We start from the raw sequence: 16,661 nt of genomic DNA on the forward strand, positions 1-16,661 counted from the left end.
AAATGTTGTACTTGCTGTGTCTTTTTGTTGATACAGATATCGAAATATTCATGTCCTCTTAAATGTTAAAAACTGATGCATTGTTTTTTATATTCACAAATAGTCTTTTTATTACCATGTTCTGTCCTCTAGTTTCAGCTTTACCTCGAAGTCAAAGTCGGCCTGACAAGTTTCCAAACAGCCTTGGTACAGAGAATGGTGAGTTGACATTAGTCCTTGGTAGAATCTTGGTGTAAGTTGTGGCAGTAAACTTAAACTTGAACACCTGCAATAGGTAAGGTACACAGAATTATAGTAATCTACTATTTTAAGTTTGGCACTTAGATTTACTTTAGACTTTTGGATAAACTCATTTTAACTGTCATCTCATTCTTCTTAAATGATGTTTTTACACTAGAAATGAAGAATTTGGTAAGAATAGTTAAATATTCACTTTCAATTGTGATCTAGGAGCAGTTTAAGAAAATAGTCTTTGAGGCTATAATGAAGCCTTTATAAAAATAACCTTGATGTATAGTTTTATTTCTACCCTTTCCAAGCTAAAGGTTATCTACTTTTGCCCAACAGGTTTTGGTGAACAGGACCTCTCAGATTTTGTGAATAGTGCCATTTTATCTGCATATAGCAACAGTGTCAGTGAACCCATGGATGTACCCAGATGTTCTCAGGGAAGCAGCCCTCCAGAAGGTTTGGGTGCTTCACTTACAGTAGCAACCAATCTGGGTAGTGTCTCCCCAGTAGGTGGGGTTATGACAAACGATGCCCTGCTTTTTCATGAGAAATGTGGCACATTAATTAAGCTGAGCAACAACAACAAAACGGCTGAGAGACGAAGACCCCTTGATGAGTTCAACAATGGTGTAGTGATGACAAACCGACCACTGCGAGACAATGAAATGTTTGAGGTATTTCTTTGAACTACCTAATGATTATAACAAGCTGGTTCTGAATTTTTAAAAATATATGGTTATCTGGTCATTTTAAATTATTAATCTTTCTTATATTTTCTTCCATATTTTCAAGAATAAAATATTTTTGAGTTTGAAGCATATTAATTAGTTTAGCATTTTTGTATTAGTGTAATTCTTTCTTAACAGTAAAAGTTTTTTGGCCATCAGTAAAGTGGCCAACAGATTGCCACAACCTAAACTTTTTAAAATTTCCACAACATATCAGGCTGTATTCGGGATTACTTCTTGTTTCTCTGTGTGTGGCAGACGTCTGTCTGCTTATTCTTTCTCAGTCTTTGTCACTTAATAGTCTTCTGTGATGTGCTTATTGCACATTCATCTCTTTGTCATTCTTACATTCTGTATCCACACTTGACATCCTGCAGATGAAGTTGCTCTTCTTTTTTAGAACAACAAAAGACTAGATATAAGCAACAGTAAACTTCTTAGCCAGTTGTGTCTACATGTAAGAACTCGCACTTGCCTCTGAATTCTGAACACACATGTGACCATTGCATGCATTTCTTTGTCTTTCTCAGTCCTTCATCCTGTATTCCGCACTTAGCAGATGGTGTTGTTCTTGATGATCAGCACATGCTTTTGTTTTAGTTTTTTTTTTTGCCAAACCCTTTCAAATAATAAGCCCACAAGCACGGGTCATTTTCTAAGGATACTGTCTTCTCAATTTTTTTAAAATTCCAGTATGCGCCAGAGGCCTCATTTATAAAACTTTGTGTGAACTTGAGCATGAAATTATGTGCATTGCAAAAAAACAGAAAAATGCGTACACTATGGAAGAAAATCAGATTTATTCATCGTGACATAAATGCACATTTCTATGTAATTTACTCTTTATTAATCAGTCACCCTGTAAATGCTCGTACATCAATCAGTCTCAAATGCCTCCCTGAAATATCCGCATATTGGGCATGCTAATCAACCTCATGCATGTGCAATCAAGATGCTGCAGAACTTCATTGTCTGGTAGAGCAGCCTCCCACCTAATGCATCGAGACACTGCCACCTGTATTCAAGAGTATCTGGCTCCACTCCACACCTGTGAGCACAAGATCATGTATGGCATTTGTGGACCTCTAAGATGGGCACTGCCGCACCAACCCAGTACAAACAGACACAGAGGCACAACTCCAAGGCTCACACGGCTTTTATTTTCTTTTTCTCCCTTGAGGGAAACGTCTTTCCCGTCTCTCACAAGCACAACAACACAATTCCAAACACAACACTTTCTCTTTTCTTTCTTTTAATTTCTTCTTCTTCTCTCTTTTTCTCTCCTCTACTCCTCCCAGTCAAGCTTTGTCTTCCTCCTCCAAACTCTGGCTTACCGAGTAATGTCTGCTTGCCCCTCATATAAGGCACTTGGAAGTTCTCCAGGTGTTTGATGACCTACTTCCGGCCACACTCCTGGGTGTGGCGGAAGAACTGCCCATGAGAGCTCAGCAGTTGCTGCAGCACCCCCTGGCGGTGTCCACGGACCCCAACAGGGCTGTACCAATCTCCAAATCCCATGGAGCCCTGTTAGAGTCCTAGGCACCGCTGCAACCCAGGGGGGGCTGCCACCTAGTGCTCTGTGAAAGGTAAAACTCTGGCCACGCTTTCTCACCCGGTCCTCCCAGCCCCAGCCATCCACTACATGTTGTGACATTTCTCCACTGCACTCAGGTGTTATGAGAGTGTGGGGTACCCCTGGACACAGACAGGCAGACATGATGTTTTACCACATACACATTTATTTACAATTATAAGAAGTGCACAGACCCAGTGCCACAGCACCAATCACCCCTTTAAGTCCAGGCCTTCACACAATGCCTTTTTCTTCTCTGGTCCACCTCCACTCCTCTCCTCCGAGCTCTGTCCTCTTCCACCTGACTCCAGCCATCGAATTGGGTGAGGCGACCCCTTTTATGCAAGCCCGGATGGGCTCCAGGTGCTTCCCGACACTCCTCCGCGGACACTCCCCTATGTGGCGGAAGTGCCGGCTGTGCACCTGGAAACACTCCGGGTGTTCCCAGTCTTCTTCTCCCCAGCACTTCCGGGTGTGGCAGAAGTGCTGAGGTCCAGGGCTCCGAAGGCAGCGGGGTTCCCCCTGGCGACGACCACGTGCCCCTACAGGGTTGAGCTTCCAAGCTCCCTAACCATGGTCCCCAAAGCAACCAGGGAGGTCGCCCCCACATAGTCTGGGGAAGGTGCAAGCCCTCCTCCGGTCCTCCTGAGTGTCCCGGCCGGGTCGCCTCCCCAGACATCTTCGACAGGAGCGTGTAATTTGCCAGAGTATTTTCTGTTACTATAAAACCTACAGGCCATATGAAATACTGAGGGTTAAGCCAGTTACCTTACCAATAAGCCAGCAACCACATACAATACCATCATGTCTGTCAAAACTGCTTTCCCACAAAATAAATTAATCGTGAGCTGACCCATCCCAAGCCACAAAGTTTGTCAGTCTCATCTTGGCATCAAAGATGGCTTGAGCATTAATTAAATGTCAGTACTCATGGTTAACAAAGGCAGCTTCATTCTTGCAAGGTACCCTTATTACAATACTGTATGAGTGCTGGTTACATTAGGAGAAACAGACATTGCTGCAAATTTACTTTTTTGAGTTGTTTGATTTATATGCACATATGCCTTATGACTGGATGTAGCACCTCAGTTGTCAATTAGTGGCTTTCAGCTCTATGGACAAGACAAAGTTAAGCTTAGGTGAGATAGCCTTTACCTGTTAACCAGTTAGATTAGAAGTGACAACAGACAGCCTAGATAAACTGGCAAATTAAAAAAGGGGTTCTTCTGTGCAAATAGGCAGCAATGGTCCCCTTAAAAAGGGATCTAAAATGCACTTTGTACATCAGGCATGTCAAACTCACTACCATTGGTGGGCCGCTTCAACTGCCATACGTGCGTCAGCGGGCCGCACTGTAACAAATACTATTATACAAAGTTACTGTAGCTTTCTTTCCAATACTGAAAACTTTAAAAAATGTAACTTTAGAGAAAAGCAATTTATTTCCCTACAATCTCTGTATAACAGTGTACAATTAGAGTCTTAGCCTCTTAGCTAGGTCCTTATATTATTATATTATACTGTATTCATTATATTCATTGCTTATATAGAAGTCTTACAGTGTGAGATTTATTTCTTTTGTCCCGACACTTGGCACTTGATACTTGTTAGTAACCAGTTTGTCAATATCAGGCTTGAAATCTTGTGCAGCTGCAACTTTTATGAGGGATGACAGGTACTAGACAGTAAGTCTTGAGCGATGTAGGGTTTTGGTAGATTTCATTAACGAAAACAATTGCTCACAAAGGTAAGTGTTTCCAAACATAGACAGTACTCCCAATGCCAACTTATGGATCTGCACATACGAGGGTGGCAGGTAAGCATACAAGCCTGGCACACCAACTTCGTTGTATTTTGTCATCAGAATAGAATCTGACTGCAGTTCAATCAATTCCACTTGGATATCCTCAGGCTCATTCTTAACGTTTTAAGAGTATGGTGACATGAACAGCACAAAGTCCTGTTCGTGTGCACTGAAATCGCGAAAACGCTCACTGAATTCATTGCTCAGTAATACAAGTTGGAAAACAAATCCTCCAAAAATCTAATTTTACTTTACTAAGTTTACTTCAAAGTTTATATTGTAAAATAAGCCGATATGCAAAAAGCCCCCTGACCTACACTAATTATACAAACTCGAAATCACAAAAATCTGTTAATAAACAACTCACCAACCTCTTGCGTTCATTTCAGATCTTCACCTGTACAACAACAACAACAACATTTATTTATATAGCACATTTTCATACAAACAGTAGCTCAAAGTGCTTTACATATTAAAGAATAGAAAAATGAAAGACATAATTATAAAAAATAAATCAACATTAACATCAAATAAGAGTAAGAGTAGTCTGCACTATCTGTTTGTTACAATACTAGCACAAAATGACATAAAACTAGAGCAGAAAAATGTGAAAATATGCGAGCTATTACTAACTCGAGATGGTCAGTTCTGCCCAGTGGCCAGTCTCAGCAGCCCAGCCAGTAGTGTAGCCCAGTGGTCTGCAACCTGTTTGACACCAAGGACCGCTTTACTAGAAGCAAATTTTTCCGGGGATCGGTGGGTTGTTGGAGGTTGGAGTTTATGGGGTGATTATGGGCAGGTTCGTAGGGCAGTTTTATACACAATTTACATTACATTTCTATTATTGTTAAGTTATAATTTAGTATTAGAAATTATACAGCTTTCCATAATGCAGAATAAGTGAGAGCCCTGAGCTTGTTTTCCTGAAACCAGACAATCCCATCTGGGGAACATGGAAGACAGTGACATGCGAAGTGTGTTACTTATGTTCAGTATACTCCGTAATCTGACTTTGGCTGCTGTCACTGCAGAAAACGTGCATCACAAAGATAGGGTGTTGGACATGGAAGCAGCTTCAATAGCTTCTTTCGCGTTATTTTAATCTTCTCCTGTCTACAAGTTATGCTGACGAGAATTTTTCTCAGCATTTCCATGCGATTATAAATTTTCAGGGTGCAAATGATGCCCAAATCCAATGCCTGAAGCACTGCCGTGCAATTGGGCAGGAGGAATTCAATGTGAACATTATCTAAGTGCGGAAGCATGTTGTGGTCAGCACCGTTATCAGTAAGAAGCCAAATTATCCTTTTCTTCATTTTCATATTGTGAGGGTTCTGAACTCTTTTGGGATCCCCCCCACCCAACGAGAATGACACGCTGAAGTGCGTCCCGAAGCATATCTCTCTCTCTCTCTCCGTGTGAGATTGTTTGTCCTGGTCCCAAGGGAGTTTAAAAACCTCATATATTCTTGAATGAGTGCCGCATTAATATGAATGTTTCTTGAACAAGCATCACTGCAACCACATAAGAACGGCTTTTTCGGCATCTTCAAGTACAGCAGTTCGCATACGTTTGCAATCCGAGATTTTTCTTCTTTTTTGCATATAACAAGTGTGCCGTTTCTATAGGAGGGTGATAATGAGTTTAAGTCTAATGGATGTTTTTCAAATGTTGACGAGCAATAAAGAAAATGTATCACTTAAAACTACACAAAACAAAAACAGCAAAAAAACAGTACGAAGAGAGAACATTTTTTACAATGTTTCTGTTTAGTTATCGTTGTGCAAATGTCCACAACTGAGCTGTGACCGCAGAACTAACTGCTTTGTGGATGATTCATTCAAGCATTTCAAGGTCACTTCGTTGTAATGAAAGTATCTGCTGCTGAATGTACTTCGTAGTAACGAGATTTTTGTGGACTCGTGTCATATGGGGAAACTGTCAGAAACATAAAAATACTTTGTTATAATACTCTCTCACCGCGGTCTCTCCTCTTTCTGCGCCGCTGCAAAGCCCCGCCCGCCTAGCATTCTGAAAAGTGTCCTCAGTGAAGGGGGTAGTCTTTTTGCTGTAGCCCTTCACTGAGTGAGTCTCCGTTGCTGGCAGTTCTTTCGTTGCCCGATAGTGGGCCGCGGACCGCAGCCTAGCACTTCAGTTGCAGAATGATTCAATCACAAATGATAGTAATCATTTTGTACAAGTTTAGTGCTAACTAGGATTTGTCATGGGGGCCGCACAGATTTCTGTTGCGGGCCGCGTGTTTTTGAAATGCCTGTTGTACATCATATTCATAACTTTTAAAGTGTGATGTTTCTCACCTCAAGGTACATTATAATAATGGCTTTGTCATATAAATTATTATGCATGCAGGTTGTCATTTAGCTGGTTAAGGCTGCATTTCCCTGCTTGATCAAGGGTGTAGAAATTTCCCAGTATCTCCGAAATTACACGTGGGTTGGAGTTGCCGTAAATACACGCATGTTCCCCCGTCAAGTTTCTTTTCATAAATACTATTGTTTGTTTGGGTAATTATGTACAGTATACACATCTCAAGCCTCTCTTTGAGCATACGCAAGCTTTATAATTGATGCCCCAGGTTTTAAGATTCTATTCAAGAGCAATAGTTTGTGAGTAATTGTGTGACAGACAGATAGACTTTATATATATATATATATATATATATATATATATATATATATATATATATATTCACTAGACATTAAGCCCGTTACAATAATGGGTGCTAGAACAGTAGTGCATAAACATTAGTAGGAACAGTCTATATTAAATGGTATGTGTCTATAATATGCGTCCCTGTATTGTGTGCCTTTAATTTTCTCTCGCAGCAATACTGGTTTGTACTTCCATAAAATGCCTGTAATTTTGTCTGACAGTAATACAGTGGAACCTCGGTTCACGACCATAATTCGTTCCAAAACCCTGGTCGAAACCCGATTTGGTCGTGAACTGAAGTAATTTCCCCCATAGGATTGTATGTAAATACAATTAATCTGTTTCAGACCATACATACTGTATGTAAATATATATTTTTTAAGTTTTTAAGCACAAATATAGTTAATTATAAATGTAAAATTATGCTGCATCAATGCATGCCCCCAACCTATCTCTCACTCTCTTTGTTATATCCATTACATTGTCATTTTGTATAATGGTTGGCGTGAAGCTACAGGCTGCTATTATGCACAGTGTTTGAAATGTGTTAAAGGGTATCTGAACTATATTTATATAAAGGACAGATTCTGCTTGAGAAATCATTTATTTACTGAAATTTACTGAAATTCTTCAGATTGTAACTTCAGGTTTAGTGTTGCCTTTTAAATGACTTTGCTAACCTCTTTGTTTTAACTGTTATTTTACTACTTATTTTGGTTTGTCATCATATCTCTGCTGCTTTGATTTCAGGTCCAGATTGAATTGTTATGAGACTTCAGGGTTTAAGTGAGAAGTCTTGCTGTATACTTAATGCATGTTATACTCTTAGGCTGGGGATATACTTAACACTGTGCTACGTGACGCATGCACTTGAACACACTGCTGCTATGTAAGCAGTGTACTGACTAAAACTTACGTGCGTACTTTAAGTAAATCTGGAGGATTCCACCAGGTGTCAGTACGCAAAATCATCACAGTGAGAAAACAACATCCGTTTTCGCTGTGTTGTGAGTTGAGGCGAAGAAAGATTATTTGCATTCTGATGCTGTTGCGAAGGTGCAATAAAAAAAAAAGACGACACAGAATGTCGAGGCAGTATGTGATACCTTTAAATGTATCGCGTCATTGCAATGGGGAATATGCAATGCTTGTATTGCCTGTGGGAAAATCGATGAAGAAAAGCACCATGAAGACATTTGAATGTCAACATTTAAGATTGATTTGTTTCACTGCATTTGTTTCATTCAGCAAACATCAAAGCACCCAGATTAATCCTGTTGGAGCTGAAAACCTGCTGTCACATGTTGATTGTAAACAATAACACTTACGTCACATACCAGAACTTGCACACACATGCCACCCATATTTTTGCTGGTATTGCAACTCACGCATGCGTCATGTTAATTTCTGAGGACAGTTCAGAGGACGTGTCAAAAGAATGCTGCGAACATGTGATATGTACGCATACACGTTCTGAGTGTAAAATACAAACCTGATTTGGAAGTAATCAACACATCAGCCCCAATACCTATTTTTTTTTATTATCAATATCTGATATGATTCTTAGTTCACTGCATCCCCACTTGTTGCATTAGAAAAGTATAATGTATTTAATGTAGCTCATATTGACCCTGGAAGTTGGGTAAGTGGACGGTAAGCGTGCATATTGCTTTTTGGCACACAATCACTTTGGGTATTCATTTTTTTGTGTTTTTGTCATCTCTTCACTTGGATCCAAGTTTATATCAATTTTTTGACTGTCTTGTGTATGTAAAATACTGTATCGATAAAATAATTACATTACTTTTGGCCTAGCTATTTTAATTGATTTTGTGGGATTTTCTGAATTGTTTTATTAGTTTGCAAAATAAGAAAATGCGTTCATATGAAAAGAGAACTAATCTGTATGTATTTTTTTAGAGATATTAGCTTCTACTACAGTGCATGTTTGAGTTTAGTTTAGCTCTGGTGGTTTGTTTGACATATGTCTCAAGAAAAAAATGAATTCTTATTCACGCATTACCTTAGAAAAGTAACAAATGCATAGTACAGTATGGTAACTTACAAGAGTATGTTTCACAATAGCAGATCAACAAATGTAGAAACATTCAGGTAAGTTCTAAGAGCAATTTTCAGGCTCACTTGTGAATGTTAAAACCCTTTTTTGATTGAGATTGTCTGAGTGTGGACTGTAAAGCAGCCAGCCCACAATATCCATACAGATTAGAAGTATTTCAGAAGGATCTGAGAAAAATATGATTCATATTCACTTGATGAATGCTTTAAATATTGCATGCGCTTAATACTAAAATAAATTATCACATTATTTAGCATTATATTTTAAAACATATTTGGTCTCAATGCTTAACTGGGTTAGGTTGTAACGTAGGCTTTTCCCTGAAGGACAACTCTGAAGCCCTATTAGGTTCCTCAAGTCCACATATCAGAAGACTTCCAGGTATTAAGGCGTAGAAGTTGAATATGTGGTATGAACCCTAAGGTCCTGGCTGCTTTCATTTAACTCCTCCACCTGGGACGAAAGGGTCATATAATTCCCTGATTAATGGAGACAATCCATTAACAATTTCCTGACAAAACTGAGTAGAATGAAACCCATAAGTCACTGTGACATTCCAAGCCCAGGTATACCCACTGTTTTATTAAAGTACTGAAAAAAATCACTTCTCAGTTTAAAAGTATACTTCAAAGTACAGTAATCCCTCGCTATATCGCGCTTCGACTTTCGCGGATTCACTCTATCGCGGATTTTAAATGTAAGCATATCTAAATATATATCACGGATTTTCCGCTGGTTCGCGGATTTCTGCGGACAATGGGTCTTTTCATTTATGGTACATGCTTCCTCAGTTTGTTTGCCCAGTTGATTTCATACAAGGGACGCTATTGGCGGATGGCTTAGAAGCTGCCCAATCAGAGCATGTATTACATATTAACTAAAACTCCTAAATGCTGTAAGATATGCTTCCCGCACGGTGCTTGATTGTTTGCTTGTCTCTGCCTCTCTCTCACCCTCTCTGACATTCTCTGCACCTGACGGAGGGGGTGTGAGCAGAGGGGCTGTTTGCACAGAGGCTGTTTGACTAGTGGATACGGACGCTCCTCTAAGAAATGCCGCTTTATTGCGGTGCTTCTGCATACTTAAAAGCACAAAAGCACACGTATTGATTTTTTGATTGTTTGCTTTAATCTCGAGCTCTCTCTCTCTGACGTTCTCTGCGCCTGACGGAGGGGGTGTGAGCAGAGGGGCTGTTTGCACAGAGGCTGTTTGCTTAGAAGATACGGACGCTCCTCTAAAAAATACCGCTTTATTGCGGTGCTTCGGTATACTTAAAAGCACACGTATTGATTTTTTGATTGTTTGCTTTTCTTTGCGAGCGCTCTCTCTCTCTCTCTCTGAAATTCTCTGCTCCTGATGCGGGCACTCCTTTGAAGAGAAGATATATTTGCATTCTTTTAATTGTGAGAAAGAACTGTCATCTCTGTCTTGTCATGGAGCACAGTTTAAACTTTTGACTAAAGGGTGTTATTTCATGTCTAAAGGGCTCTAATAATGTTAACAGTGTGGGAGAATTTATAAGGGCTTAAAATATATAAAAATAACTATACAAACATATGGTTTCTACTTCACGGATTTTCATCTATCGCAGGGGGTTCTGGAACGCAACCCCGCGATCGAGGAGGGATTACTGTATATACATATATCAAGAAATGTACCTTTTTTTGCAAGTAATAGATTATTAATAAAAAGTAGTAAATTGTATTATTTATGAAGTACTGCCCAATCAGAGAGTCACCATCCTGGTTACTGGGAAACTAATTTAAAAGTCTTTGTATACTGAAACTAGCTTTGATAGGGTATTCATTTCTTTACATGTATTTTTTAGATGCTACTGTAACATACTGGTTATTGTTGCTGCCTCATGCTTCTGCTATCTTGCAACTGTCTTAGTGGGTTCATTGCCTTCTTTGCAAATATGACTCTTATGCGGTGAAAAAATAAAAATTCAGTGAACATTAGTAGACCAACATAGTTCAGTAGCCTAACATTTTTATGTAAGTTAATAGTAAATTATCCGAACTTCTTACTTTGATGACTGCATTACCTGTGCATTACAGATTGCTCCCACTAATGTTGGTGGTGGTCTTTTTCACATTGGATTTTAATGTGTGATATGCGGGTAGGATTTGTAGGTTAATTAGATAAGTAATTAAAATATTAAAATGCATGTGATATTTTAGTATTATTAAAATGCTGACGTGTCTTTTTTCCCCTTGTCATCTTAGATTCGTATTGATAAGCTTGTTGATAAGTGGTCCGGCTCAATTGAAATTGGAGTTACAACCCACAACCCAAATAATCTGGATTATCCTGCTACAATGACTAACCTTCGATCAGGTAAGGAGATACTAGTGAATGTATTTATGACAGAGAAAAGGATACGTCTCCAATCATTGGCTAATATCTGCAGTTTTCAAGTTTGAAGTTATTTTTTCACATTCCTATTATACAGGGAATTGCGTTCTTAAGTGAATATTTTTGTATAAATTAAAAAAAAATATGTATGGAGTCTGAGGGGAAACCTGTCCAAATATGAAAACAAAAGCTTTAAAACTTACAGAATATGTTCATTTGAAAGCAGCAAAGTTCTTGGTTTCAGAAAACGTGTCCTCCATGTTTTTGATGAATATTTATGCCAACAAAAGGAATTCAGGATTAATACATTTTATCACAGATCATTGCCACTATTTAAGGTTAGGGTACATGCATGGTCAATTAAGATCCTTGAGCATGAGAAAGTTGCTATGTAAATAAAATGTGTTGTTTTTATTACTTGTCTGTTCACAGCAACCATCTTTACGGAGTTCTCGTATAAATGTAAAAAAGAAAAATAAAATGAAGTGTGTACAGTTTCTGTTAAACTCCTTTTGGTAATTGTGTTAAATTTCCCTCTCTGGTTTGTCCAGAACTGCAGGTTACATATTTACCTCCTTTTGTCTTGCTTTTCCCCCCTTTTTTAATGTGTCTCAGACAGATGTATATTATGATGTCAGCAAGATAAAAAGAAGGTGTTGAGATTGAGAGATTACAATAAACAGAACAGGTAAAGTCAACGTAGCGTGCAGATGACTTGTGCTGGGAGGCAGGATAGTACAAATTGACTTTCTGAAAAACCATACCAAAGTCATAGTGAATGAAATGAGTAAGAGTCCTAGCACAAATGTTTTTTTGGAAGCTCCTTTTAGATATGTCTAAGGCTAAGGGAGGTGCCAAAAGGAAAAAAATGAGGAGAGATGAGATCAAGAACAAGCAAAATGGTCAGAATGCCAGAAAGAATTTAAAAATACCAATCATCAGAAGTACACAGAATCAAAAATTGAATTCCAAAAGAGTGATCAAAAGGTCCTTACACTATCTACACCTGTTTTACCCAAACTAAAGTGCACAGGTGAGAAAAGAGGATCCCAAAACGTACAAAACTGCAGTTTAACAATGAAGGTATATATAGTACATTGTCATATTCAGAGTCTGACATTTTTTTAATAAAATTGTTTATAATCCAGACATTTTGCTGCAAGTGCTCAAGTCACTCTCACAATAACAACAGCAACCATAGCACTAACAAAATTGGCTACAGGAAACCACATCCCTTAGGGTAAAATATTGCCATGGAGGAGAAACGGCCAATGAAATGAACAGCAAAAGCCAGAAATTCTTTTAAAATGGCAGAGTCATAAAAAAAAAATTCCCCAAGAACAAAATGGATATGCTGTTTTATAATGTGTATGCAACCACAACATGTGAATCAATATTCAAACTTTTAAACTGGAGCTTCATAAATGGCATTTAAACGTGTAATAACAAGTACCATATTTTTTAGTTTATTGAAAAAAAATGCTTCACTTATGAACTCAATTTTCCTTTGAAAATAATGTATATTATAATCTTTATTTAAGTACAGTTTACTTTTGTTATTCATCGGCTGAAATATATTATCAAAGAGGACATGCTCATGCACTGTTGTGACAATTCAATGGCTTTAAAGCGTAATTAATATATACGTAAAGTGCTGATAAATTGATGAAAAGCTGTTTCGGCTAGTAGATGGCAAGAAGGTCGTATGGCTTTCTGGAAGCACAAATACGGCTTAAATATCTAAAGTTTTGATTGGTTCTGGATTCTCTGTCATCTAGACTTTGACAGGGTCTTATATAAAGAAGTATATATTTCCTTGCGCACAGATCTGGCATGTCAAGCAGCATGGGATTTGTTGAGCTAACTCCTGAGCTTTATTTTACAACTAATATACAGAGCCTCCTTTTTAAAGAAATTTGTGCAAAGTTTTTCTTCTGTTTACAGTGTATAGATCTTGCATTCTCTCAAAAAATGTATTTTTGTTATCATTTCTGTAATAACATACCTTAGTTTCTACTAATGATCTGTCTGCTGTTGTCTATGTATTAATGCTCTTTGAAATTACGCAGTTGCCCCTTTTTAAAAATGTTAAAAATTTTGTTGTGTAATATGTGTAACCATTTATTGAGCTGCATTTAATTTCTCGTAGATGCTAAGTAATTCTTTTTATTGGTGTTGTTTGCATGTTGCTTTCAACACTTAAAACTGTGTTGTAAATGGTAATTGTGAATTGTTCTGATGCAGTAAATACCCCCATTATGTTTTTGATACTTTTAGTCATAGCATTCTACTTTACTTTTTCAATAATTTAGTTTGGAGAGTCAGACATTGTTCTTAATTTTTTTGCTTCGTACTTTAAAAGTAGTTTTCATTACATATAGAAGTCTATACACAGTGCTCCTTCATTTTACTCTGTAGTTAGAAAAAGGCTATTTGTGAAGGTGTTACAGGGATTATCATTTTTTTTTTCTTTCTACAACGCATTGCCATTAGGATACATAATTAACTTTCATTCATATGCTCATAACACATGGTTGCATTTATAGGTCAAACAAAATAATGTACTTTATGAACTGAGTACAATATCAAAGTAAAATTACCCATCAATCTATGCAGGCGTTAACATGCATGTTAGGGTAATTGGAATCTCTTAAATTTGTCCTATTTGTGTGGGTGTGCCCTCAGTGAGAGGCTGTTGCTCCAAATTGGATTGGTTACCATGTTAATCTCAGTGCTGCAGTGATGGACACCATCTCCCTTTTACTGGATTCTGTGTATGAATAAAAATTATTTGCTTAAATTCAGCAAAAAAAAAAAAATTGGTGGTAATTCTGCAGATAGACAATATTCCAGACGTTTTACCTCAAAATACTTGATCCCGTCATAGTTTAGGTGTTATTTTCTAAACTTGTAAATGGCTTTGCTTCTCCTAATCAAACTTAATGACTAATTTCTGTCCTCTAAAATGCTTTCTCAAAATGCAAACCTGTTTAAAAATCCCTTTTACATATAAAAGTGATGTTACAGGCAAAGCTTTTTTAAAAATAAAATTTTATACTTTTTGTACTCAGACCCCTTCTTCAGGCAAGATGGGCCTGTGTTGCCTCGAAAGCTTGCATATTGTAACCTTTTTAGTTAGCCAATAAAAGGTGTCCTTTTGCTTGGCTTTTCTTTACATTCATAATGGCTAACACGGTACAACACCCTAGTACTACTTTTTGTGGTAAGACTCTGTATATATTGGAGTAGAAATATCATTGTTGGGATGGACCCATGGTTAGGTTTTTGTGGTGTTCTGCTGTAGTTATTGTTCTTTGCTTTTGCTGTGATCCATTTATATATCAGCACCGCCCTTTAGTTATCTATCTAGTACTGACGACTGAGTGTGGAAGTCCTTGTCAGGACACCCAGTGATAAAAGCAACCATAAAAAGAAGCATGAAATCTTTACAAGCCACACACGCTGGCACCATGTTTCGCTAGATTATTATTATTAATATTTTTACTTTTTTTCGTCACAGTGCCTCTGCAACACATTAAGCTCTTATAATAATGTTGCGTCGGCCCTGTGTGCCGCACTCATCTGGTATCCTGTGCTACAGACATATTCTGTTGCTGCATGGACAGCTGTAAGGAATGAGATGGAGGATAGTGTGTTTGTGCCATACAGGCAGAGTGATTTAAGTTCAGGAGGATTATAGGTCTGTTAGTAAGATAGTGACCGTGTGAGAATAAATAAAGTAAAATAACTGGCGAGAAGCAGGCAGGTTGAAGACAAACTTGTTTAATTTGTTTTATCATTTTGGAGATGTCCAGCCGGCAGTGGCCTGGTACCGTCCGTATCATGGCACTGAGAATATAAAGTCCAATTGGCACCTATGGGCTCAACTTGGAAAAGCAGGACTTTAACAGTATGAAGCCATTGTCTGCACAATCTGTCTACTTTCTTCTCCTTTACAGATGCAGCATTATAAAAGTGGGCTGAATATTTTTAATTGCATCTTATTTTTTTAGGTATTGTGTGCCAAGCTAGCACCCTTGTGAGTGTTGGCTGACTCTAGTTTAAAGTTCAATTATGACAGTTATTTTCCATTTGCTTTAATAAAAAGTTCTTCACATTTAACAACAGTCCGAGATCTCAGGTTTAAGAGTGAATAGGACAAATTCAGAGAAAACTGCCCTGAGTACACCTGTAGGTCAAAGTGCAGTGTAGTAGGAGAAAAATAATAATAATTCTTTACATATATGTAATGCTTTAACAACAACAAAAACTACATTTTGAACGGACTGGCTGTTAATTTTAGTATTTAAGGTAGCAAGCTAATGAAAACAAGCTGATCATTCTAAATTATGAAAAGGCTATCATGAAAGTGATGTGCTAAAACAAATCTGCAAAATGTCACAGCACTGCACAGTGCCTGGAGTAACTTGATATCAACATTATTGTGGGTAAAACAAACAATTGCTCTTTTACAGTACAATCAAATGTCGGTTTTTATCTTTGAATGACACATTTGAAAATTAATGTGAATTATATTCAAATAGCGATGTTCGAGGTGACCGACCTAATACATAATATTAATTAATTGTCCACTTCTTATTCTTATATAGTGATTTTCTTGGCTGACTATACTAGGTAAATTACACAAATATATAAATTCAAAAGGGTAACAAGTAAAATGCAAAACACAATGCAAGATACACCGAGTGTCTACTTTATTAGGTTTACCTATCTACTAAACGAAAGAAATTACTATTCACGTTTTGTCTCAAGAACAGACTAAACTCTTTAAGGCATGGATTCAGAAAAGTGTTGGAACTATTATGCATGTTTGTCCATGTTGACTCAAACTTGCAGTAACTGCATAGTAATATTATCTGCCATACATTAATGCTACAAACTTCCTTTTCCACCACATCCCAAAGGCATTATGTGAGATTGATAGCTGGGGATTGTGCAGGCCATTGGAGTAATATGAAGTCATTTTCATGTTAATGGAACCATCCTTAGATGAAGTGAGCTTTATGACACATCATTCTACTGAAAGTAGCCTATTTGTCATAAAGGAATCTTAACAGGTCTAATGTGTGCCTGTAAGACACCCAGGCTGTATGTTTTGACACAAGGCATAATGTTTCAATTAAGTATTTGAGTACATTACACCAAATACAGATTGAAGCCTCAGAATGTTGCTAGTTGATTCTGCCCCTTCCCATT

General features: G+C 37.8%; 1 protein-coding gene across 4 annotated transcripts in view; it reads left to right on the forward strand.

Moving 5' to 3' along the window:
- neurl4 (neuralized E3 ubiquitin protein ligase 4) overlaps positions 1-16,661 on the forward strand; it is a 115,608-nt gene that overhangs the window by 48,616 nt on the left and 50,331 nt on the right. For all 4 annotated transcript variants that reach the window (XM_039747001.1, XM_039747003.1, XM_039747002.1 and 1 more), the window contains exons 3-5: positions 133-198; positions 568-905; positions 11,315-11,426. In XM_039747001.1, the coding sequence (XP_039602935.1) occupies positions 133-198; positions 568-905; positions 11,315-11,426 (516 nt within the window). The remainder of the gene's footprint in view (positions 1-132; positions 199-567; positions 906-11,314; positions 11,427-16,661) is intronic.

Source organism: Polypterus senegalus, chromosome 3 (assembly GCF_016835505.1).
Source record: "Polypterus senegalus isolate Bchr_013 chromosome 3, ASM1683550v1, whole genome shotgun sequence".
Classification (NCBI taxonomy): domain Eukaryota; kingdom Metazoa; phylum Chordata; class Cladistia; order Polypteriformes; family Polypteridae; genus Polypterus; species Polypterus senegalus.